Raw genomic sequence first — 23359 nt, 5'->3', positions numbered from 1 at the left:
ATGAGTTTTGTCTAATGGGCTAATACATCTCAAACTAATGGACCTTTAAAGGGCTGAGCGAGGCGGTATACGTGCACCCCCCCTCTTATTTTTTGCGATCCAGACAGCCAGAGTGACCTTCTGAAAGGTGCCAAAAAAAGCAAACAACTCATTTATCCAGCCATCGACACAAAGAGAAGATGCAGGTAGGGGGGCGAGGTGAGTTGGCGGGAGGCTTCCGACATCACAATGCAAGCTTGGAAATCACAATGGCACAGCAAGCAGGAGTTCTCAAACAGGTCGAATTTGTCAACATGCCAGTCTCAAAAAATCGAATTAGAAATTCTTTTAGCGTCTGGGGTCCACGTGAGTTTTTCTTAATTGGCATTAAAATAAGACGATTGGAAATACATTTCCTGGACCCAGTTTGAGAACCCTCGTGCTCCAAAGTGCAATCAGAGGAGAATGAGTGGCCAATTAAGGATTTTTTTTTTTTTGCAGTGAACAGATTTCAAAAAAAGGACTGCGGTGAGGTGGGCTACGTCTGAAACAATGAATAAGCATAAAAAGCACAATCAAGCAGAGTGATTGCAAAAATGTCCTCATAAAAAGTGCAGCATGTTCTCAGTCGGGACCTTGATTGGCTGCTTCTCTAACATCTAGGGGGGTGAAGATGGATGCATTCAACTGAAACGAGTTGTGAGCCACCTAAGCTTTTGATTGAGGTCAACAATCATCACTTTGCGCATCAAGAAATATAAATTTGGAGATCCACAATAGTGGTAAGAAATATAAAAAAATGTGCTCTTGATGTCTCTGAGCAGGAGCGAAAAAAAAGGATGGGCCCTAAGATTGACCCTTGAGGAACACCTCGGGAAAGGGTTTGATAGATTGGTTATCGTTTTAGGGAAAAAATAAAATTTTTAAGGGCAGTCTCGTGGCCTATAACCTGGGTACAAGGAAGTTGAGTCTCAATGATCCACTGAGAGGCACATGAAGCCACACGAAATCCACTTTCAGCTGCACTACTGCTGCCTCAGCACTATAAGTGCGTGTAAAGCTTTAAATCTATAGCTTCTAAAACAATGGAGTAGAAGGTAGGTGTTTAGGAGATCCCCCCTCCCACCCCCTCTAATAAACCACCAAGGAGCTTTTAAAAACCAGAGTGAAGTGCAGTACCGCGTGGAGCATCACTTTCTCAACTTCCACTGGGAGCACTTGAAGCATACATGGCTCGACTGCTAACATACCTGCCGAGACCTTCCAGCGGGGTATCGTAAATTACCGTACAACTCCCAACCACTGGACAGCGGCGGTGGTCGTTACGTTTTCAGCCATTTGTTTTGCGCTGCAGCAGCCGAAAGCAAGAAAAGGTAAAATTTGTTGCATTTCCTGAATTCGATTGTATTACCTTGATTTATTTTGTTTTAACAATAACTAGCTCCGCCACGCTACCCATTGACATGAGCCGGGGAGAAACAAGGAGCTGCTCATCTTTCCGACGTCTCGCTCTAATTCCCGCCGCTCTGTCAAAACGATGAAGGTCACGCTAAGATGGGGCCCAATTAAGACGGGGTCTCAAATGTTCTGCCTGCAGCCTTGTCTTTCCCCCTTGTTGTGTTTGTGTATGTGGGGCATGAATGATTGCTTTTGCTCGCTTTGTACTCGACAGTATCAAGGAAGCGAGCACGAGGGGGCGGGGCCATAGACAACCCGGTCCTACGATGACAGCGGAGTCCATCACTGAACCGCAGACCTCATTTCATTGAGCTGATGGGACATTATTGTAGGCGCCGCATATGGAGAGTGACGCACACATCGGGGGTACGCTCTCACTGGCTCGGATCAATCCATCAGACTCAGCAATCCCAGGGGGACGCACACTAACAAATACATTTCATTACGATCGTAACGTTCATCCTTCTCTTCTCGGAGGATAAAGAATATATTCCGATGCATATTGTTGTTTGTCGACGTGTGTTGATGCTTGAAGAATTATAACTGCCACAAAAATGCTAATCATTAGTCTGTGATGGGCGTTTGCCCATTATCTACTAGCATTAAGCTAACGGGTACAACCAAATTAATTTTTGCTTAGAAGTCAAAGCAAAAAAAAGAAATCATTTGGCTCGTTTTCTCCAGTAAGCACACCAAAGTTGCAACAGCTTTGTGCGCCAAATAGCACTAAATAGGCCCAAGAGCTCTGTGAGTGCTCAAGAAACCCCTAATTGAGAGTTATTATCGGGATGTTAATTACAGCTGGTTCAAATCTATAAGGAGGTACCAAAAAAAAAAGAAAAAAACACCCCAGTAGGGAAATAAGCAGATGTTTTCGACAAATACCGTTTTGCATTTCTCCGAATTTCCTTTGACTTGACTGTGACAGTTAATTATAAAAGTGCTAAACTGTCCCTGCAGTTCATTTTGAAATCGCTGGAGGAGAACAGGATCATGTTCCCCAAAAGAACGCTCATTGTTCATGTTTCCTTTCGAGTATCATGGAGCAGAACAGGTGACCTTCAGAGCCACCGGCGGTGGGCGTGGTTCCTTATTTGGAAAGCAAGCAGTTGCGGGTCTTTCCTGGCATTGACAAAAAAAACTCTTAAAGGCTATTTGAATGGAAATAGGTCTCTTTAAATGCAATTTCCTTGTAGGTGCCGCAAAAGAGACTCCGCTGGAATAACTAAAAAAAAAAGTTTGAAGACTTCACACATAGCTACAACTTGTCAGGGCTCAGTTGGCAGGACATTTGAATGGCCAGCAGGGTTTACAAATCTCCATCTTGAGATACGTTTGGCATATTGGATGAAGGCCTGTAGCAATCCGCAATCAAATTTGCTATAAAAAACGTATTACACTGCTGTTAATCGTAAAAGAGGTTTGGAAGATGAATGAGTAAACACTGGCCTCAAAATATTGGGTGTGATGCCAATTCCTTTGTTTTACAATTTTAATTTTGCTGCATTTCCTCGAATCTCAGTGGGGCAATGTTGTCGTTGGAATTTAAAAAGCAAAGCCAGCGTTATGTCCGTAAAAGGGTAGCTGAGGCTAGCTTAAAGTTTTTGCCGTGAGCGACGGGACATCGAGATTGATGGGCTAGCTAAAGACGTCGTCCGCGACGTATTGAATGTGCCTGATTTAATGACTCAGCAATTTGCTTCTGACTTTGACGGACATGTTAACTGACTTAATGGGAAAATTCCTTCGACTGGCTCTCTGTGCCAGTGAAGAAGATACAGACACAGATTTTTATTTTTTTTTTAAATCAGTGATTCATTCCTGGTGCATCTAAGGTCGATGTGTGCGGTGACGGCTAGTGAAAATAATTTCTCGAAATGTATTTTAACCTCTGATCCGAATCATGGAAACACAAATACTTTCATTAGTCAGAAAGTCAAGTAAAGCCAGAATCAATTATTTCACTCACTTCACTCTGGTCTCTTACTTGTTACAAGAATGCAAACAAGCAGATAAAGCAGCGCAAATAAATACCAAGTCAGAACTGGTGTTTGTTGATAACTATTAATTTTTCACTTTAAAAGCACAACTTTGACAAAAAAAGATACATGGCAACAAACATTGAACATCTATGACGACGCTAAATGCTAACATGCTAAACCTGTTCCTATAAAGCTTTTCCACGTTAAACAAAAGCAAAAGTCTTAGAAGTCATGATGCAATTAAAAAAAAAGTAATCTTCATATTTGACCAGGTCCTTTTGTAACGAAGCGTCACGGCAATCCATTTTTCAAACTAAGTCAAAGTTAATTTATTCATTTTCCCTCATTTTTGTCTAGTTTTGATCTTGAGGTGACGTAATGCAGCTCTGCTCCCACACAGTGAGGAGGAGGCAATGAAACTTCTCAGACAGTTCAAGCGAACATTAAATTGCTCTGTTCATTATTCACAGATGAACAAATCTGCACTATTCAATAAATAATCAATATTTTTTTGCCACCAATTAAGTGACTATCGACTACAAACAACACGAACAATAACCCCAACTCTTTTCATTGTTCTTAACCCTCCCTCTCATTTCTTTCCTGAATCGAACGGACGATATCCGATGTGTGGATTCTTTTGTGTCGCTACAAATTGAATAGTTGCTCACACATGCGCACGACAACAAAAGCTCGTCCTCTTGGGGGTTCGTGGCGTAAGAGTGGGGAAGCGCTGGCCATCTGTATGCATCTTAACAATCTCAGCACTCAAATGCTTCATCTGCATCTCACTTTGTATCACCATTATGAAAACAAATATATTCATTCTAGTTCTTTGCAGGTTTTAAGCTCACTAAAGTACGTTTACTGCAGTTATGTAATTATTCCTTATTGTATTGCTTTTCTTAAGCTTGGTCTTTTTAAAAAATACACCCAAAGGGACACTTTGTTTATAAGAAGATTACCTCACGGGGGAGGCAAAAAAAAAATCTGTCATTACGAATATAAAATAAAATAAACAGCATCTCCTGCGGGGGTTACTTAAAGCAAACCGAGAGAGGAGCACCCGACAAAGGAGAAAAAAAAACCCAATGGGAATATAAAGTATAGCCACCAAGCCGCCATCCATTGTTAGCGCCCTCCAATTTTGACTTTGATTAATTCAGCGCACATAACAGTTACCAGATGTCATTATTTATTTAGAGTATTTAATAGGCAAAATGCTTCCTGTGAATAATATATTTGGGGTGGGTGGGGGGTTCTCTCTTGATGAATATTCACAAGCTGCGAAGGAGGTAAGAGGGGGAGGATGATATTTGGCCCAGCTGCACCACTCGTTCGCTACGGTGGCGACGGCGGGATCAATATGGCTCGAGCCATGTGTGTGTGTGCGCGCCATTAGACGAGCCAAAGCTGCTCCGAGCCAGTTAGGCTCGTCTCCCTCTGCTGGGAAAAGGGGGCTGTTCGCTGAGCTGTCAATCACTGGGATAGCCGGTGTTGTTTTTATTAAGCCCATAAGATAAGGTGCGTATTTGTATGGATTTTCTACATAGCCACTCATCAGTAATTCATCCGAGATAAAAATCTTAGGCATGGAATTCGTTTGGGATTTTTATATTTTGTCTTGTTTGTATGGTAACGCACTCATTTTCCATTTTCGATTTTCCGCGTGGACGTGATTTTAGCTGAAAAGCAACTGAGAAAGTTTCGATGATCGTTTCATCAGCGCCTCCTACAGGCCTGGCGTGCATATTACAGCATACGGCTTTCGTGAAGATGACTAGATTAGCACTTTCCCTTTGCAGAAAAAAACAAAACTTTGATTTCCGCTCACGTGCTTGGCCACGACTCAAGTGTAAAATTGAATCGCTCTGTCTGTGTCCGAACTGCGCTTAGCTCAGCCGGCCAGAACGTGGCATCGTTGAAGGAAAAGGGGACATCGGCAACCTCATGAGAGGAGTAGATAACAACGCTATAAAGACTCAAGAAGAGGATGGAAAGGGAGGAAGAACAAGTCCTCTTGAGGTGTCACCACAAGACCGAAATCAGCGATTACTCATCCGGAAAATATAAAAACGGCGGGTGGGGGGGGCTCAATGGCACAAAAGAACAGATTTGGGGGAAAACAAAGCCATAAAAGGACAGCGCTTGTGATCCACAGCATGAACAAAAGCCGGACAAAGGCAAAAGCCGGGACCTTCTACAATATGCATGAGGGCTGAAGAAGCGGGACGCAATGATACTGATAGGTCACTAACACACAAAGGCCCACACATGGCTGCTCAAGCAGGCACAATTCAAATGAAATCCTGATCGATGGAGCCGGGCGATTTGGAGATTCGGGCTTGGGTCATTAGTAAGGACACGGGAGGTGGACACAAGTAAACATCACAGCCCAAGAGGAAGGCAATGTTGTGACAAATTTCACTTGACATTCTCAGTCGAATGACATCACAAAACTAGAAAGAAACTTCTGTTCAGATTTGGGCTGAAGAGCTGACGGTGAATTGCAATTTGGTAGAAGGGAGGAAAATGTAAGAAAATGTAGAACGTGCAACTTGGGAAATGTCAAATGACTTAACCATAGTCGTGATGTCATGACAATTAGTGTGGTCAATGAGGTTTTGATTTCTAATGAGAGCTGTTCAAATGCTATGCTAACAACAAGAATGCTAATGTGAGAATAAAAAGCAAGTGTCGTGAATGAACAAAATATTTTAGAGATGGAATGTTTTGAATTGGTCAAGAAATGTGCAGGTAAATTTGTGAAAATGTGAAAAAATATGAATGTTTGGAATGTGACTTTCAAAATAATGGCTGAATGAGCTGAACATTTTCAAGTTGACATTGTTTGAATAAGAAGAGGAAATGGAAGCAGGAGTTAAATTTGCAAAATATCTACATTCATTTTAGTGGGATTCATTTTTCAGAAAGGAAAAATTGAAAACTGAAAAAATTTAAAAATTAATTGATTTATTAATTAATTGATGGTGGCCCAGATGTCTTAAATGTGCTGGTTTGATTTTGAGAACTGTGGAAGGATTCGGCACATTTTTTTTTTTTAAACTGCATTGATTTAGGAAAGTGTGTAATTCTGAAAATATATGAATTTGGGGAATGTGACTTTTCAGCATGTCATGAATGATCTGAATAAGTTTGGTTAAATAATCAAAGACATGGAAAAATATGGAATCTGCATATTGTAATGTTAAGTTTTAGAAGGACTTTTTTGGGTGCAGAACAACACAATCTAGTCTTCACAATAAATATAATTATGTACAAAAAAGAAAGCAAAAAGTCACAATGCTTGAAGATGCTCCCAGCATAAGTGTCAAACTCACCTTCCGGCAGAGGTGAAGTCCGGTCCAGAGGAATGCAGCGCGATGATGCTCACAGCCTTCCCGAAGCCTTTGGATGCGATGCAAGTGGTAGAGAGCTGCAGGGCATCCAAAAAAAAAAAAGTCGATAAGAATGTGTGTGAAGGGAAAAAAAAATAAAAACACAGCGACACTCGTTGTTGGTCTTTATCCGTAAAGAGGTGTCCGTGCGTGACTCCTGGAAGAGGAAGAGGAGAGTGAGTGGTGATGAGGAGCTCCGGAGCGGTGCTCACCTCTCCAGCAGCTGAGCGCTACTGAACAAAAGAGCGCGCTGCAGTATTCTAATGAGGGGGAGGAGATGGGGGCGGTGTAGGGGTGCTTACAAAAAAGGGGAGGGGTGAAGGAGGGGGGGGGGGGTTGTAGATTACAACTTGCTGCCTTTAAGCTTGAATCATGAAATTCGGTCAAGTCTTATCATGTCTTGTAATGATGAGATTTGCCTGCTGCAATCAGCTAGACGTTCCGATCAAGTATGTAATCATCAGATTATTGATTGTACGCAAAAAATATGGAGTTATTGTTTACCGTGACAAGAGAAAGAGTCGGAAGCGCGCTTAGGTTAAAAGATCCGGCAGAACGTGATGTCATCTAAAGCAAGGCGGCGCTTTGTAGCATCGCAAGTATAATGATCCCCCAGGAGGGCCCGGCCGCCTCCGAATGTGTGTGTGTGTGTGTCTGTGTGCATGCAGGCTTTTGTTCCTCTCTCTTCAAGATTTTGTTCTCATTGCAATTTATCTTCAGCTAACAAAACGCGCTAACGCTCGCGTGAACATTTAACATCCAGTTAGGAACCGGAGCTGTCCGTGGTGCTGATCGAGTGATTACTTTACTTAAATACATTTAGCAGGGCGGGGGGGTGGATTATTTCGATTCATTTCATCTTAAAAGGTTAAAGCCATGAAAGTGCAAGCTTTGTTTTGAAGCTCTGTCTACCCTTCTTGAAATGACCTGAACCACCAAACAAGGGAGAAAGTGCTCAAAATAATACATTTTCAAAAGGCATCGCTATTGATCCCAATGGCGTCCCAGCTTTTTGGGTTTATTTTGTGTAGTCAGATCATCAGACTAGGATGAAACGCATATTTGATGCGGCGGTTGGAGTTTCAAACTCCACGCATGGCTTGGAAGCGTGCTTTGGCTGCCGTTGATTACATTTTCGGAATCCTTAATTAGACAAAACGCAGAGAGAGGGGCTTATTAAAAATACCGTCTAGTCACCCATGAATCCCACTGGAATAATTAATCACGTTTGTCCCTGAGCGCTTTTATTTTGGAGGAAAAGGAATCAAGTTTACTTTGAGCGTAAAGGCCACGATGGGAAGCGACGAGAGACGAGCTGGAGTTGAATACGCCGCGGCTTGTCTGCCGGGCACCAACAAGGTCAATTAAAGAGCAGTAAAATCAAGTCAACCTTGAACAAAGGGAGCGATAAAACCGGCTTTGCTAAGACATGTCATTCGAATCAATTATAGTGGATTACAGGTCAATAACAATGTAATTGTCATTGCAAAAGTGCACCCCCCCTTCCCTCCAAGGTGCAGGTTGAGCGGGCTAATTGGGCAAAAAGGATACGCTCTTGGATAATTGCAGGCATATTTTATTAAACTGGCTTGTGGCTAAAAACACAGATGAGCAACGGTGAGGGGGTCAAGTGTGTTTTAAAAAAAAAAAAAAAAAATGCGGTTCGAGGTTTTTGTGGTTAGGAGCGCTGATGGCGACTCCGCAGCTGAGTGACCTGCATACGACACACACGGGCACTAAAAGGCAATCGACAAATGCACTCGGCCATTTGTCATCCGTCGCCTGATTGAAGGGCTAGATTACCTGCTGGTGGAGGGTGGGGGCGGAGCTTAGAGGGCAAGACAGAGGCCAGGGGGGGAGGAATTATGGAGGACGCCAAAGGCTCAACCGCGATGGTGATTGGTTGCGGTCGTGTTTTATGGTTTGTATATTTAATTTCTCACAATTGAGCATACTGAATGCGATTCAAATATGGTAGCGGTAAGAAAAAAAATCTTTAAAAAGGTCAAGAAGACAAGATCAGACCTTGAGTTTTTTTGTGTTTTCACGCATGCTCAAATTATTTCTTAGAAATGCAGTTGAAAGTCAGCATGAGCACATTTGCCTCGCCGTTTATTGACGTTTCCATCTGGAGTGCGAGCACAATATGTGCAGCAGACAAAAGCCTTTTTTTTTTTCTTCCCTTCTCTCCCCCCCACAAATAAAATAACTGACATAATGCCTTGTGGCATGTCTAGCAAACAAAGAGGACAGAAGGGGAGCTGTAGCGTCAAATCTTATACAGATAAAATTTGATGAACATAATGTGCTTCTAACAATAACAATGAAACGGACCAATCCATTTGAAATCAACGATTCTTGCGTGAGTGACTCACCGTCTCGTGAGATTTTTTTGTTGTTATTTATTTCATGCTAGTTTCACAACATACGTCAAATATTGTCTTATCGCTACGCCCACTTCAGAAGTAAACAGTGATAACTAATTAAGCCGCTGATGGATTAACTGCGCCGCGTTGACCGAGCGCCTCATTAAGGAAGTGCGCAAAAATGACGGGGGGAGCGACAGATGATGGGGAAATTAAAGAATCAACTGTTATGCTTTGGAAGAAGGCCAGCGCTAATGTGACTTGGACATGCTTTTAGAGTTGATGAGATATAATATCGCCCAAGAAATTATTCTACCAAAGATATTTCAAGGCGCCGGTCGCGTCGATTTTAATGATGCAAGCGAAACACGATTTCCAGCTTGTGTTCTACTTTACCCAAAAGTGGCTCCACTATGTTAGGTCGAGTAGCTAAAAAGGGATTCGTCACGTCGTCGACATCCCACCAACAATCCGCCGACTGCCGCGCGCGCTCTTCGTTTTTTGTGTGACTTACAGTGCAAATGGCGAGATGAGGGCAGCAAAGTGATGACAGGACGGAGACGTTATGGATGTCCGCAGCGGGCGTTAATGCACTTAATGCACCACGAGAGGCAGAAATGGACTTTGATGGATGACGCCGATGAAACAGAACACGAGTCGTCTGTTGCGTTCAATCCCGTTCCGCCGTCCCAATCCGGCATGTTTCCTCTCAGCCTGTTGTAGCCTAGCTGGATGACACACACACAAACACGGAGTCAATATCATTTAACGCTTTCCTCCACAACTGACCTCCATTCCTCATCGCCGCCACCTCTCGAGGTTGCCTCCCATCAACTCTCACGGCAGATCACAACGTCATCTGCAAACATCATAGTCCGCCGAGACTCCTGTCCGACCCCGTCTGCCAATCTGTCCATCACCTCGGCGAATAAGAACGGGCCCGCATCTTTCATCCCGTCACCTCTTTTACCTTGTCACTCCAGCAGCACACCTCGACTTAGACTGTTGTGAAGAAAGCCTTTTTTTTTTCATTAAATGTTTTATATGATGAAATGAGGTGCTAATGGGCAACTAGAGCAAACTGGTTGTCTGAGGCTGAAACGTTTTTTAAAATTATGTATAGTACACACACACACAAACTCCGTCAACACACTTATTTAAATTGCGGACCGAGCCGAGCAGTCGCGGCGTCCATATGGTCGCCTCCAGCTTTTCCGACTCTAATGATGTCATTGGAGAATAAATGTCAAGATTCGCAGGGGAAAGGAAGAGAGTCTCACGGAGCTTGGTGCTTTCTTTAGGGAGTTTTTTTTTTTCTTCCTAAGCTTCTACCAACATGGAGGTAAATGTAACAAAGCTAGTAATTTTCTGCATTGCAAATGAGGTAATTATTCATAATCCTTGAAATGATGCTATGTTCCGTACAAGTGGGAAGCTGGAAAATTCCAAAGTCTGACTCAGAGGAAGAACATTTGAAAGCCACCCAAGTCGCAAATCCCACTGGAGGCAAAATGATCAAATAAACGGAGGTTAGAGGACGATTTAACAACAAAAGAAGCAGTCCTTCTTCTTGCTGAGCTTCTCAAGTCAAACACAATTCTATAAAAGAGCATTAGCACAAATAAGCCATGTTTTTCTTTTAGAAATAATACGTCAGGCTCTCTTGCACTCTCGCAAGTGCACGCCTCCAAACTCAATTACCGGCGAAGTTGCGAGCGAGTGTCGGCCGCCCAAGTAATACATCAATGTCGCGCGGCGGCCATATCTACCGGTGGAATATCATTTTCTCATGTTCTCTTCAAATCAGTTCCCAAACAGGTAAAATGAAAACAAACTGCTATTTCTGCCAGCCACGGCCCATTTAACAAGGTTCTGAACGGGAACGCTGATTGAAAGAAAATGAGAGAAAAAGAATGTGTTGCTCAACCTAGATAGAAGAAGAGAAAGTTGATTTTCCCTCCGTGGCATGCCAAACACGGTTTTACGGATTCAAACGCTCTGAACGACCGACGGGCCGATTCAGTCGGCCATTTTGCCAAATGGAAAACTCAAATCCGAGCAGGTATTTCCGAACGCTGCCAAGCAGCAGCTTCAAAGTAATAAACGAGACAAGGGGCGATGCCTCCGGACACGTTTTCCTGCCAGAAAAGACCAATCGACTCCTGGCAAAGTTGACGTCTGCAGCCGGCTGCCAGCTTGTGTAAACGTATGCTAATGACGGCTAGCGAGAGCGCTCTAATGAGCCTTTATCCCCGCCCCCTGCCACCTTTCCCTGATTAATTGGTCTCCAGGACAAAAAAAAAAAAAGGCAGCCGACAGCCTCGCAGTGATAGACTTCTTTTAAAGTGAAGAGAGCTATTTTTTGTCTCCACTTAAAATCCCCTCCATGAAAGCCAGCTAGAAAAAAGCTTTCCATTTTTGAGCCTACTCACAGCAGGGATTTTTTTTTTCTTTCTTTTCTCAAGAGCCGATGGTGCTATATTCCACGCTCCTCGGAGCTACAAATGTTGCGTTCGTGTACTTAAATGAGGCGGGGAGGATGAAAAGCGTTCGAGCATAAACAACATATTCTTTGGTTCGCTTTAATGCGGCGGGGCAAACACCTCACGCCAGGCTATTATGTGCGGAGGGGGGAAAAAAAAAAAAAGCTAAATGGGGTGAAACGCACAGTAGAGAGAGGTCGCGTGCGCAGACGCGATTAAAACAATGTTGATTTGACACAAAGTGCCGGAAGGTTGTGTGGAGTTAACAAGGCGGTGCACACACACACACACACATCCCCCCACTGTACTGGACTACAAAGAGCAGAAGTAGTCCCACATGAATTGTGGATTGTCTTCGCCAAAGTCTCTTTGTCTTTCACCTTTGCCTCTTCTCCCCCAAACTAAATCAAGAATGCACGTTTTCTTCTTGAACCGGCTTCCAGTTTGAAGCTTTAACGTGAAAAGGTTGACGGGAGGCGGGTTGAGGGGGGCACGTGAGAAGGGGGGGGTTGTCCAATGTCTGCTGTTGGACTAACTCAATCGCAAGGAACACAACAGAGCCCCAGGCTGATTTCCAAAAGGCAAATTGTCATTCCGAGCGGCGAGGCACCTGTCTGCTGAAGTTCATCTCCGGTGCTGTGTTCTCAAGAGACGAGGGAGGGAGCGGGGGGGGTGCTTCAGAAGACCACATGAAGATGGTGGGCAGAACAATGAGGACGGAATGAAAGTGAAATAGAATTGAAATGGAAAAATCCGTTCCCGCTGCCATTCACACAGCCACTCGATATAAAACCTGATTGCGAGGGAGCGAGACCTTTTGGACCCAGAAGGTGCATTTAAAACGGTTTTCTCCACATGCATCCTCCACCTCGCTCCTAACCTTCAAGAAGCGGTCCAATTACAAAGCTGTCGAGACAGATTAAAGAGGCAGCCCGTTTGACGGAAGCTCAACACACAGTGCGCTACATCTCGCCCCTTCAAGAACGCTCGTGCAGAAAACAAGTAAGCTGACACGCAAGTACCTTCGCACATCTGTCAACAGTACTTGACCTCGTCAGACACCCGCCGGCACGCTGATTTTCAGCGCGAGGGGCAAGCCAACATGAAAGCCATTGACGGGCTCTTTTTAATTGCGGCAGAGTCAAAGTAGTTGGCGTCTGTCAGATTGCAAGAGGTGAAAATGAAGCGTGCAACCCTAAAAGAAAATCTTTTTCTGTCATTAAATGCGTTCAAAGCCGAGGTGGTAATGAAAGCGTCTTTGGATGCATAGCGTCGTCATCTCTGTCCAACGGAATTTTACCAACAGATGATGATGCTCAAAAGCTTCACCCAAGACTAATTCATTTGACGGCCAAAACTTATCGAAATGCAATTTCATGCTCGAGTGTTTTGTCGCTGATATTGGCGTGTATCGTTGACATTTCCATCTAATTTTCTGAAAAACAATATGGACGTAATAACAACATCACAGAACTGATAATTAACTGGTTGCAATATTTTGACTGATTGGTGGCTTTCAGAGTTCTTATAAAACACCCGTTTAATCCACCTTGGTAAACATTTAGGGGTTTTCTTTCTCAGTTGGAAACCTGCGTTTTGCGCCGTAGTGGGTGTGAACAAAGCCAACTTGTTTACTGGCTTTCGTTGACCCGAAAATACAGCCCTTAAAGTAAAACTCCAGTTCAAGTTGTTTTACTCACCACAAACTCCAGAGGGGAACATCTGCCTCTTTAGCAGCTAAATATTCGCTAATTAGCTGCTAATATACGCAACATCTGCCTGTTGCGGCTGCTCATGGATAACAACGGGAAAATCATATCAGGTTGTTAATGTCATGCTTTTTTTTTTTTTTTACACCATACAGATTGTTATTTGTGACTGACCTTTTCTTCATCTGCAGAAGAAGATGATGATAATGTGTCTGCTACGTCGGAGTCACCAAAGTTATGACTTGGAACTACCTTGGAAACTTATGAAGTCTTGACTTTAGTTGGACTTGAACTCCATGAGCTTTGACAAATCCTGTTTCTGTCTGAAAATATTTTGAAGGAAGAGTTATTTTTGCACTCGAACCTGGCAGCCTACCGCTATGCTGTAAAGCGGAGTGCAGAGGCCACTGTGTGAAGCAAGCATCATGGAGGGAGATGTGAAGATTATCTAAATTGGACTCAACCATTATATAGGGGCAAGGTAAGAGACACAAGACAAAGACGGCTGAGCTAATCTAAATAAGATAGTCAAACTTGAGTTAAGCTTGATGTTGGTTTTTCTGCCACAATAAATCCAAAACATAAAAAAAAAAAAAAAAAGTTGTTTAATACCTTGGTGGTGCGCCTCGCCATCTTTTACAAGGCGACAAGAAAGTGATCTCACAGACAGAGAATCACATCCATCCCTCACGGTGAGTGAATAAATTACAAGTGATTGTGCTTTGTAATGAAGGCAGCGGTGCATATTGTGCAAACGTGCTGCTTTTTAATGATTTAATTAAAGAACCTCACTCAAACTGGAGCGGAAAATTTCAACACGGAGCTGAGCAAGACCGAGAGAGGGGGGGAAAAAACCCCCCACAACAATCCTGTGTTAAATTCTGCGATGGTTTGGCAGATGTGCTTCACGTTTTTTCTCACACTCTCTCTCTCTCTCTCTCTCTCTCTCTCTCTCTCCCTCTCGCTCTCTCCATGTCTTCCTTTTCCCCACTCCACAATTGGCTCATTTACCCATCGGGATGCTCTAATTCTCCCACATACACTTTAGACCAGAATGCCATCTGTGGCTTTAGGCAGCTGAGCTTGTGCTTAATCATAAGACAGATTGACTAAATCCAATTTAAATATGTGGAGTCGTGTTCCAAACAGCAATCCTGAAGTTGAACATCTTTTTCTGGTCCATTATACTACTTTTAGAAGCAATGTCACTGAAAATCTGTCTCTGTGTGTCTCTCTCACCAACATACAATTAAATAGTATGCCACCATCTTGTGGCCAACGGTGGAATTACACTCAAAATCAACAGCTCACAACAGACGTTATAAATGCAGTGTACAAATAAACGAACCCGAAATCCGCATAAGATTTTTGTTTTTAGCAGTTTGGATAGATTTCACCAGACAATTTTGGCCAAAAGCCAATTTTGGTGCCTTCCACAACGGTGGCTCCACTGTAATTAGTTGTTGTACGGCAACAATCACTTTTATTCACAATGCAGCAGCAGAAAGGTCATCCTGCCAAGGCAAAAATCTAATTATGACCAGTTAAGGTCCCAATTTGACTCTGAAAAACTCTACTCCACCTAGCCAAGCAGAATGTAATTTCTTCACACTTCAGATGCTACGAAGAGGAATTATGGATGGAGAAAAAAAACTCAAGGATCTTGCCATACAAGAGAAGAAAAGTCTCTGAGAGCATCAGCAAAAGCTAGAGAGGTCTGAAAAGAAACATTGACCATGAGAAACTAACTCCCCCCCCCCACACCCACAAACACACACACACGATGCAAGCAAATACTTTATATAGTCACTGAATCTAATCGTACAAATCCATTGAAAAAGAACAACAGCATTGGTTTAATTGTCTGTTATTATTTCAATCTAAACAATCAATCGGGACAACAGATAAAAATCGATCAGATATCGACGAATATTTCCAGCAGCCAAAAACAGAAATTTTGATGGTGGCTAATCATGCTTGTTTTTGAAATTGTTATTTGAGTTTATATTTGTTGTTTTAGCGACCTTCACAGCAGTCATACTTAAATTGTCAGCAAATACTGACAGAAAAAATCTTTACAGTCTATGTGAAGGAAATCTTGAAACCACATTACTGTGACAATTAAGAAGAGGGTGAATAGGAAACATCACGATTGGAGACGATCGCAATTATCTGAGAAAAGAGTTCAGTTAGAGTTTACGGCGTTGCTAGTCAAAAATAATTATAGCAGCTATTTTGTCTTTAAATTTGGCATAAAATAAAACACCCTCAAGGACCTCTAGCAAATATATACCTTATTTCATACATATAATACAGTGCACAGAGCTTTTATTGTTGTTGAAACGGTTGCCTAGCAACTTACCTGGGTTATGAGCTTCCTATTGATGGCGGAAAAAAAAAATATTGAGAGGACTGCACATCTTCGAACTATTGAAGGATCCTTGCTTTTCAACAAACACACAGACCTTTCCCTGCAGGGCCATTGGAATATATTAGCAATTTTGTTTATTGTTGTTATGGAACTTCATGAACAACATTTCACTTTTCTGGAGAAAACCCACGCAGGCACGGGGGGAATATGCAAATTCCACACAGGGAGGCCGGAGTCAGAATCGATCCCAGCAACTCTGAATTATGAGGCGGGCGTGGTAACTGGCCACAGCTTTAATACAATTTAAAGGTATAAGTTATGTATTATTCATGAGGATTCACTACATAACGGCTTTATGGCTTATTTCAGTGAGGCTGCAATTTTAAAGACGTCACGAAGCTGCTGTGCAAGCAAGTGTATGTAAAACCAGCTAAATAACCCGAGTGAACTCCCATAAACATGGAGAAGATTCATTTTAGCAAGAAAAAGTTGTTCACTGGAAATAAAATGCTAAAAAAAAGTGACTCCATTTTGATTAGCGTTTTCAGTCCTTCTTTAACAAGGCAATACAAAGTACTTGACAATATAAATATCACTCACCCTAGATGTTGAATCCAATGAGCCTGGTTTAGAAGAAAGAACAAAAGTAGTTTTTAGATGAATAAACATTGTCAAACAATTAAATACTCAGGTAAAGTACTCGTATTTGGAAAATCTACGGGAAGATGCTATTTGTTTAGCATTACGCCCAGCTCGTTACGTTGTGCTTCATTCTCAAATGTTTAAAAAAGTTACCTTTTCGATTCCTTTTTGTTTTTCATTTTGTACTGTTGTTAGGAGAGAAGCAAACAATTCGCGTCCTTAAAATACTACTGTTAAACTTTTTACAAATACGCTTACGCTTGTCAAAGACGCCATTACGTATTTTGAAATGGCGGGCTTACGTATTTTGTAATGGCGGCACCCGACGCCCATCTAGTGGTAGCGAATTGTAACGGCAAGTGACAGTGTCTGTCGTAAACATTAAAAATACGACACCGTATTGCTTGACGGCAGATAGTGCCACAAGCCCACAACCAACATGGCTGATTCATTGATATGCGGCGATACTCAATGTAGGTATGTAAATAAAATCACACGTACGTTCAAAAGTATCAGGATTGAAAAATAACGTGAAATCGGGATAATTTGCAGGGTGAGTTCAGTCCTAAACAGAGATGTGAAGCAATTCGGGAAGAAGTTCATGTTTGACAGCAACGAGGAGACGTGCTGGAACTCAGACCAGGCAAGTCTTTCTGTCTGATCAATCAGTTTGTCAGTCTTGCATGTTGATTCTTTTTTTTATTATTATTATTATTTCAATAGGGTGACTGTCAGTGGTTGATTTTGGACTTCCCCCAGTCGGTTAGATTGTCTGAATTTAAAGTTCAGTTCCAGGGAGGCTTTTCAGCCAAAACATGCAGACTGGAAGGTAAAGTAGCATCTATGCTCAAATTTTTATTATATTTTTTTATGTTTAATCGCCATATATTTTTTGTACAATGGGAACTATATGGAAAAACTTGCTTTTTCATTTTGTATCCCTACCCTGCTTGTTTAGTTTTCTCTTTCCTGTTGTTCTCTACAGGTTCTTCAGTAGCTGGAGACTTCACAGCGATTAGTCATTTTTACCCAGAGGACAACAACTCTCTTCAGATATCCTTTATTTTAAATTTTCTACATCCTGGAGGTTGTAACTTGTTACACTCTGAATTGGTTACCAGCCAATTTGGGTTATAATAAGTGCCTAATAATATTGTTAGAGTGTTTGTCATCGCAACTGATGATTGCTTTATGACTAAAAAGCAAAAAATTATCTTTCCTTAACTCCACACCCAATGCTTTCCCATACAGGAGTCGGCCGGCGTGACCAGAATAAAAATAACATTTGAGCACAGCACTGACTTTTTCGGGAGGATTATTGTTTATACTTTGGACATCCTCGGGGAGAAATCCACATGACTGAGAAGAACCATGCAGGACATTAGAAGATGAATGTGCTGCCACAGCATAAATGGACCGGAATGCTTTTTTTATTTTTATGGAATTGACACTGCAACCGGTGCTAATGATTCCCTCTGCGAAAACCTCGATGATACCGATACTATGTATCGATACCACTAGTAGTTTTGATACATAAAATTTCCCCAAAAAAGTTGTGAATGAAGACTCATGTCACTTCAACCATGTTGATCTGTTGAATTCCTCTCAAATGCCCACAAAGTATATAATTATTATTCTATCAAAGCACAGCATAAAAAAATACATTTATTTCAAGTTGTTTATATTCATTCTTGCTGATCTACAGCCAAACTAAATAACCTTGCTTCACAGTTGGCAAAAAAATATCTTTTTTTTCATGATACTGCCTTGCATAAAAAAAAAAAAGTCTCTCAGTGTCACTGTAATTTATCGGCATGCTGGCTTGTAGAGTCTTAAAATATGGTCCTCCAAAACCTTCTGAACTACAACACACAGAAAAAAGAAAATACTATGTTTAAATAAGCAAGTAACGGTGAAAAATTGTCAAACAGAAAGGTTCTAATTACTCTTTTTGTATCCGAGGGCAACAGCCAAGGCCATTGCACTGTAGCCAGAATCGGACTCTGTGGTCATGTCGGCTCCTTTGGCTCCAAAAGAACAAAATGATCACTTAGTGTAACGAAGGAGACAAATGTATAATAACTAAATGAACATACCCAAGAGCACCTCGACGCATTTAACGTGATTTCCTCGAACGGCATACAGAAGCGGAGTTCCTCCATTCTGCAATCAATCGTAGGAAGAATGTTCAAGAGTGAATTGATTTGTTCTCACACTATTTTGAAGACTGGTTATTTAACAAAAATAAGAGCTGATGGGGATTTTATCAGCGGCAAATTGCAGCTCCTACACAAAAAGTAACCCACCCAGTCATAGGTGTTGACATCAACCCCACGTCTGAGGAGCGCCTCGATGATGTCCACGTAGCCTCCGGAGCTAGCCAGTGTCAGCGCGCTTTCACGGTCCCTCGCAACTATTTCAGGGTCCGCGCCCTGAATCGCAACGGCATCTGTGAGTGATAATCCAAATAAACCTTCTTCCGCTTGCCCTCTGACCTTTTCCAAGAGTAGGTCCACCACTGTTTTCTCTCCAAACGCCGCTGCCCACATAAGTGGAGTGAAGCCCCGGTCATCCTGTTTGCTCAGGAGTGAGATATCTGGAAAACAAATTAGAATCCGGGACTAATAAACTCAAAATACATCAATTCTGGGCAAGCCTGAAGATTTTGTGCTGACAATGGACTTTTTATCAGTTCAACCTCACCTTTACTTAGTTGTACTGCTACTTGTAAGACCTCACCCTGGGCAGCCAGCTGATGTATGGAAAGAGCTTATAACAGGAAAGAGAAATAAATACATACAATCATGCAATGGTGGGAAAAAATGATCGTAAAAACTTACAGTCTAATTTCGCCGGGCGCACATTAACTTCATTTCCACGCTGTCTGTTTGTGAGCGTGTCCGAATGGTTAAAGAGACCCTCTTCGTCTGCATCAGCAATCTCTAAAAGACACAAGGCCGTTTAAGTTTAACACAGCTAAGTACTGAATATTAACCACAGTAATCTAAAAACTAGTGTTTGTTTTAAAATAAAGTCTGGTGAAGTATAGTAAGAAATATACTGAAGCACATGTTCCTCTTCTCACCTCTGTACTCAAATGATTTTTCACTTGATGAAAGAAAATTTTGGTCCTCCTCTCCTCCTGCATCCATTATCACCGCTGCAAGGAAAAAGTGTCGTGCATAAAAAAAAGTTGAAATTCAGTCACGATGTCGTTGACTCACCACGCCCAATTTACTTCCTTGTAGTCAGCAAGGAGTAGCAAAATAAATGTTATCATTCGAAGCACTAAAAATATCAAAACAAATTACTAAAAAAAAAAAAAGCCTTCAATACGTCTTTTTTATTATTAAAAAAAACCTTACTATACATAGTCTTTTTAAAAAAACTTACAATAAATGGTCTTTTTTTTTACTAATAAAAGCTTTCTTATACATGTTCTTTTTTTTAAATACTAAAAAAAGCTATACGTGGTTATTATTTTACAAAGTGAAAAGCCTCACTAAACCGCATAAGATGCTATCAGATGATTTTGTGTGTCCGGTGTGTACTCTGTGTGTTAACGAGAAAAACGCAAAAACAGGCTAGTGGCAGAATTGATGTGCATTATTAATATTTGTCGCATGTGCACCGGAACATAAATGCTTATTAACACACGGGTATTGTAGAATATATTTTACTCACCTAAATTGGGAACGGCATTGCACTCAGTGGGTGCAGTGATGCTCACTTCCTAACTTTCGCTTCTTTGGTTCTGACATGTTTAGTATCGCTGGGTAAATGTCTTCTTCGTCTACTCTTGTCCAGAGCAGCTTCCTTGATCAACAGTAATAGTAGAACACTAGCTCCCTCTGGTGTTTAATTTAAAAAGTGCAATACACTCAGGTAAAAGTTGAAGAGCAGGCTATATTCGATTCTCAATCAAATTTCTTGCGGGTCGATTATATTTTTTTGAAAACATTTTTTTTATACATTTTTTAAATAAAAGCATTATTTTTTATATATTTTTTTATGCCTGTACTTCATATTTAAAAGAAAAGCCTTACTTTACATTGTCCTTTTTAATAACAAGTCATCAATATAAATACAATCACCCAGCAAGAACGTAAAATCACAGTCATTAATCCAAAATAAATAATACAATCAAACACAACATAAATGAAGAATTTGAAAGCACAGCAAACGATGCAGAGCTGAAAAAAAAAAGATTTTGGGATTGTTGTCAGGGGCCACGATGATGATGCAGCTAATCAAAAACAATTTGTTAATAAATAAAATCCTAATCAACCGTGTCCCAAGTGAAGGTGCTGTGACAAGACCATCTGTGCAAGATTGTGCTCTGAAGAACCTCTGGAAAAATCTTCTCAATTTATCATCATCCATCTGTCACCGGAACTTTGACAAAACAGAGCCTAAAATTGCTACTTCAAAGCAAAACGACAGACTTTTCAGACATCCTCCATGTTGTTCTGATTTTTCCCATGTCAAAATCAACCTTGCAAGAGCGCTAATAAAAACATCAGTCAAAAGAAAGCCTGCAAAAAAAAAAACCATCCTCATTTTGACTCTCATACCGGACTGTCATTAGAGGATGTGTTGAGGGGGGTGGTGGAGAGCAAGGCATGCTGGGAAGACACAGCCTCCGTGACTTTTGGGATGATCAGGTGCACTTTCTGGTCCCTTCTTCTCCACTCCGAGTACAACTTACAGTGGAAGCGCAGGCACACCTGCACACACGCATTATCATTATTCAAATTCATATCTATAAAATAAAACACCAGAATTCATATAATTGCGACAGTAGTGAGAATAAGGGCTGATGATTACCATAGTCCAGAGTATGTAGATGGTGAAGAGGATGAGGGTGAGGGAGATGAGACCCGTATTCTGCAGCAAGCTGCCAAGCTGGAGGTCATCTTTGATGCCCTTCAGGCACAACCAACCCGAAATGGTGGCCAGAGGCGTAACGAACAGGAAGCAGATGATATCGCAGAACAGCAACCTCCTCTCCTCGTGTAAGTTCTTGTCGTGCAGCCACTGTGCAGGAAAATTCGTACCACCTTAGCTTAGCTAGCATATTAGCATGATATGGTTGATAAAGTGTTTACCTCTGTGAAAGGCCTGAGTCTGCGTTGGATGCTGAATTGAGTGTTGCACAGCTCGCAGTAGTTAGTGTTGGAGGAAGACAACCAGAGCTCCAAGCAGCTCTTGTGCACCGTGGCCAACGTGCCGGTGCAGTCGCACGGGGACAGCAGGCTTTCCGCGGAGCCTCCCTCGTGGCAGATTCGACAAATGGGCCCATCGCTGCACAGTGAGTGAGTTGTGACTCATCGAAAGTCAATAAACTGTATCCAAGATTGTTTTTGCGCTCATACCTTGGCAGGGGTTTGATCGCAGAGGAGAGTTCATCAAAGGTCGTGACCTGCACAGAGCACTCGCTGCCTCCTCCTTCTTCCGCCACGCTGGTTTTAACGTCGGTGACTTTTGCACAATCACAAAGGTCGCCGGGCTGGTGGCAACAAACGCCTGTCGTCATGGTTACTGAGTGAGGACACAGACGTCAAGTTTGGACCACAGAGCAGCAATTCCTGCAAATGACAAATGGATTCATGTAAACGTGCCTACGTGCAGAAAGTGGAAGTGCTAAGAGGTGTGCGTAGCAGACTGATAAACAGCTGGCCACACCACGATAACCCCAACATGAAGATAAGACGCAGACCGATGACGACAACAGCCCCCTTAGACCATGTCCCGTTGTTCATAAAACAGAAATGCTCTCTAATCCTGTGGATTAAAATGTGATGTTTTTCCCAAGCATGGCAGATGGTGTACAAAAACACCGCTGAGGATTTGAATCACTCAATAATATGGTGGTGATGATGAATTAGGTGGATATTAAAAATCTACACCGCTCATCTAATGCCAGGTTTTATTATTTATGTCACTTCTTGAAAAATAAAAAATAAGTCAGTTGTCACGGTTCAGGTGGAAAATGGTTTTGTCTCATTTCTTTACTTCACAAAAAATGGACAATTTAAATAAAAATAAAAAATCGAAATTCATTATCAGTAATTATCGATTAATTTGATAAAATATTAGTTGCTGAATAATCACTGCCCTTCTAATTCAAAATTAATAGAAAAAAGGTTGGTTAAAAGTAAAAAAAAAAGGTATTGTGGTGGTGAAACAACAAACATTTTTTCTTGTTTTATTTTAAAACATAAAATTATACATTTGTAACAATATCCTAGGCCAAAACAAATTCCTTTTATTATCTTATACACAATTAAGGATTAAGATTTCTAGAAGAAGAGCTCTACAACCGACAAAAAAATGCAATTTGTACAAGCAAGATTTCACTATACAAGTGAAAGTAAAAAAAAAAAAAAAAAAAAAATTTTTATCCTGACACTTTTGTGTTTCCATTACCAACATCACACAAAACAAACTAAAAACACTTACCCCCTTTAATCTTTAATCCACAAACCTTGGCCGGAAAACAACCTAAACGAAGTGCCAGCGAGTTTGACAATATATGCGACTGCTACAGGAAGAAACGCCGGCCGGTTCGACTTCCACTTTCCTCACTTGGTTTAGACATCGTACAGGCGGGGCTTGCATTACAAGTTTACCTTGGAAACTCGCCCGAGTTGCTTCGAAGAATGCAAATGCATCGGTATTAACTCGGACCACGTGACACTATGGATGACGTCATCACGCACTGTAATAAGAAGACAAAAGACATCTTCCTTTTCCATGAGCGAAATAGGGAGCAAGAATATTTCTGTAGATTACATAGTGACTCATCTTAGTGCTTTTTCCGTAACTGACAGGAGCACGAATCAACATTAAAAAAAAAAATCCCTGAAGTTTTGACCTGCTTTAATATTCACTCCCTCGTGATAAAAAAAAAAAACACTCCATGACGTCATGCAATATACTAAATTTTGGTATTAAACCACCGTCTGGCT

At 41.6% G+C, this 23359-nt stretch overlaps 4 protein-coding genes across 6 annotated transcripts in view; 1 reads left to right on the top strand and 3 right to left on the bottom strand.

Moving 5' to 3' along the window:
• Positions 1–16734, bottom strand: part of ncanb (neurocan b) — a 60417-nt gene extending 43683 nt beyond the window's left edge. Inside the window, exons 1-4 of the mRNA XM_088393840.1 lie at positions 16542–16734; positions 16347–16369; positions 9698–9911; positions 6761–6855 (exon numbers count right to left, since the gene is read on the bottom strand). The gene's annotated coding sequence lies outside the window, so the exon portion shown is untranslated. The remainder of the gene's footprint in view (positions 1–6760; positions 6856–9697; positions 9912–16346; positions 16370–16541) is intronic.
• Positions 16724–18062, top strand: nr2c2ap (nuclear receptor 2C2-associated protein). 2 transcript variants are annotated; one of them, XM_088393854.1, is made up of 5 exons: positions 16724–16865; positions 16941–17031; positions 17112–17217; positions 17374–17441; positions 17626–18062. In XM_088393854.1, the coding sequence occupies exons 1-5, from the start codon at positions 16828–16830 to the stop codon at positions 17653–17655; spliced, it is 333 nt and encodes a 110-aa protein (XP_088249980.1). In that variant the 5' UTR covers positions 16724–16827; the 3' UTR covers positions 17656–18062. The 2 variants fall into 2 exon arrangements, with proteins under 2 accessions (XP_088249980.1, XP_088249981.1); XM_088393855.1 differs by having other exon boundaries at positions 17619–18062.
• rfxank (regulatory factor X-associated ankyrin-containing protein) lies at positions 18034–20207 on the bottom strand. Its single transcript, XM_088393851.1, has 9 exons — positions 20073–20207; positions 19474–19548; positions 19229–19330; positions 19092–19157; positions 18884–18984; positions 18695–18820; positions 18485–18551; positions 18335–18415; positions 18034–18250 (listed from the first exon to the last, which is right to left on the bottom strand). The coding sequence occupies exons 2-9, from the start codon at positions 19538–19540 to the stop codon at positions 18195–18197; spliced, it is 666 nt and encodes a 221-aa protein (XP_088249977.1). The 5' UTR covers positions 19541–19548; positions 20073–20207; the 3' UTR covers positions 18034–18194.
• Positions 20208–20434: 227 nt separating this feature from the next.
• LOC148388612 (E3 ubiquitin-protein ligase MARCHF2-like) lies at positions 20435–23061 on the bottom strand. Of its 2 annotated transcripts, none has more exons than XM_088393991.1 (5): positions 22851–23061; positions 21764–21929; positions 21497–21692; positions 21216–21425; positions 20435–21115 (listed from the first exon to the last, which is right to left on the bottom strand). In XM_088393991.1, exons 2-5 carry the CDS (start codon positions 21922–21924, stop codon positions 20957–20959), a joined length of 726 nt encoding a protein of 241 aa, XP_088250117.1. In that variant the 5' UTR covers positions 21925–21929; positions 22851–23061; the 3' UTR covers positions 20435–20956. The 2 variants fall into 2 exon arrangements, with proteins under 2 accessions (XP_088250117.1, XP_088250116.1); XM_088393990.1 differs by having other exon boundaries at positions 21764–21976; positions 22851–23060.
• Between the last annotated feature and the right edge of the window lie 298 nt (positions 23062–23359).

This window comes from Syngnathus floridae, chromosome 13 (assembly GCF_059516105.1).
Source record: "Syngnathus floridae isolate MCC-2025c chromosome 13, RoL_Sflo_1.0, whole genome shotgun sequence".
In the NCBI taxonomy this organism is placed as follows: domain Eukaryota; kingdom Metazoa; phylum Chordata; class Actinopteri; order Syngnathiformes; family Syngnathidae; genus Syngnathus; species Syngnathus floridae.
The sequence above is the reverse complement of the archived record's forward strand: the minus strand, read 5'-3'. Positions and strand labels throughout refer to the sequence as shown.

Excerpts from the sequence above, each read along its gene's own strand:
- nr2c2ap (XM_088393855.1), top strand. The coding sequence starts at position 16,828 with ATGGCTGATTCATTGATATGCGGCGATACTCAATGTAG. Across the intron at positions 17,032-17,111 it reads CGTGCTGGAACTCAGACCAG|GGTGACTGTCAGTGGTTGAT; the intron begins GCAAGTCTTTCT and ends TTATTTCAATAG. Across the intron at positions 17,442-17,618 it reads AGGACAACAACTCTCTTCAG|ACCCAATGCTTTCCCATACA; the intron begins ATATCCTTTATT and ends CCTTAACTCCAC.
- LOC148388612 (XM_088393991.1), bottom strand. The coding sequence starts at position 21,924 with ATGACGACAGGCGTTTGTTGCCACCAGCCCGGCGACCTTTGTGATTGT. Across the intron at positions 21,693-21,763 it reads GCGATCAAACCCCTGCCAAG|CGATGGGCCCATTTGTCGAA; the intron begins GTATGAGCGCAA and ends CTCACTGTGCAG. Across the intron at positions 21,426-21,496 it reads GACTCAGGCCTTTCACAGAG|TGGCTGCACGACAAGAACTT; the intron begins GTAAACACTTTA and ends TTTCCTGCACAG.
- rfxank (XM_088393851.1), bottom strand. The coding sequence starts at position 19,540 with ATGGATGCAGGAGGAGAGGAGGACCAAAATTTTCTTTCATCAAGTGAA. Across the intron at positions 18,985-19,091 it reads AGCAGTACAACTAAGTAAAG|ATATCTCACTCCTGAGCAAA; the intron begins GTGAGGTTGAAC and ends TTTGTTTTCCAG. Across the intron at positions 18,552-18,694 it reads ATGTCAACACCTATGACTGG|AATGGAGGAACTCCGCTTCT; the intron begins GTGGGTTACTTT and ends GATTGATTGCAG.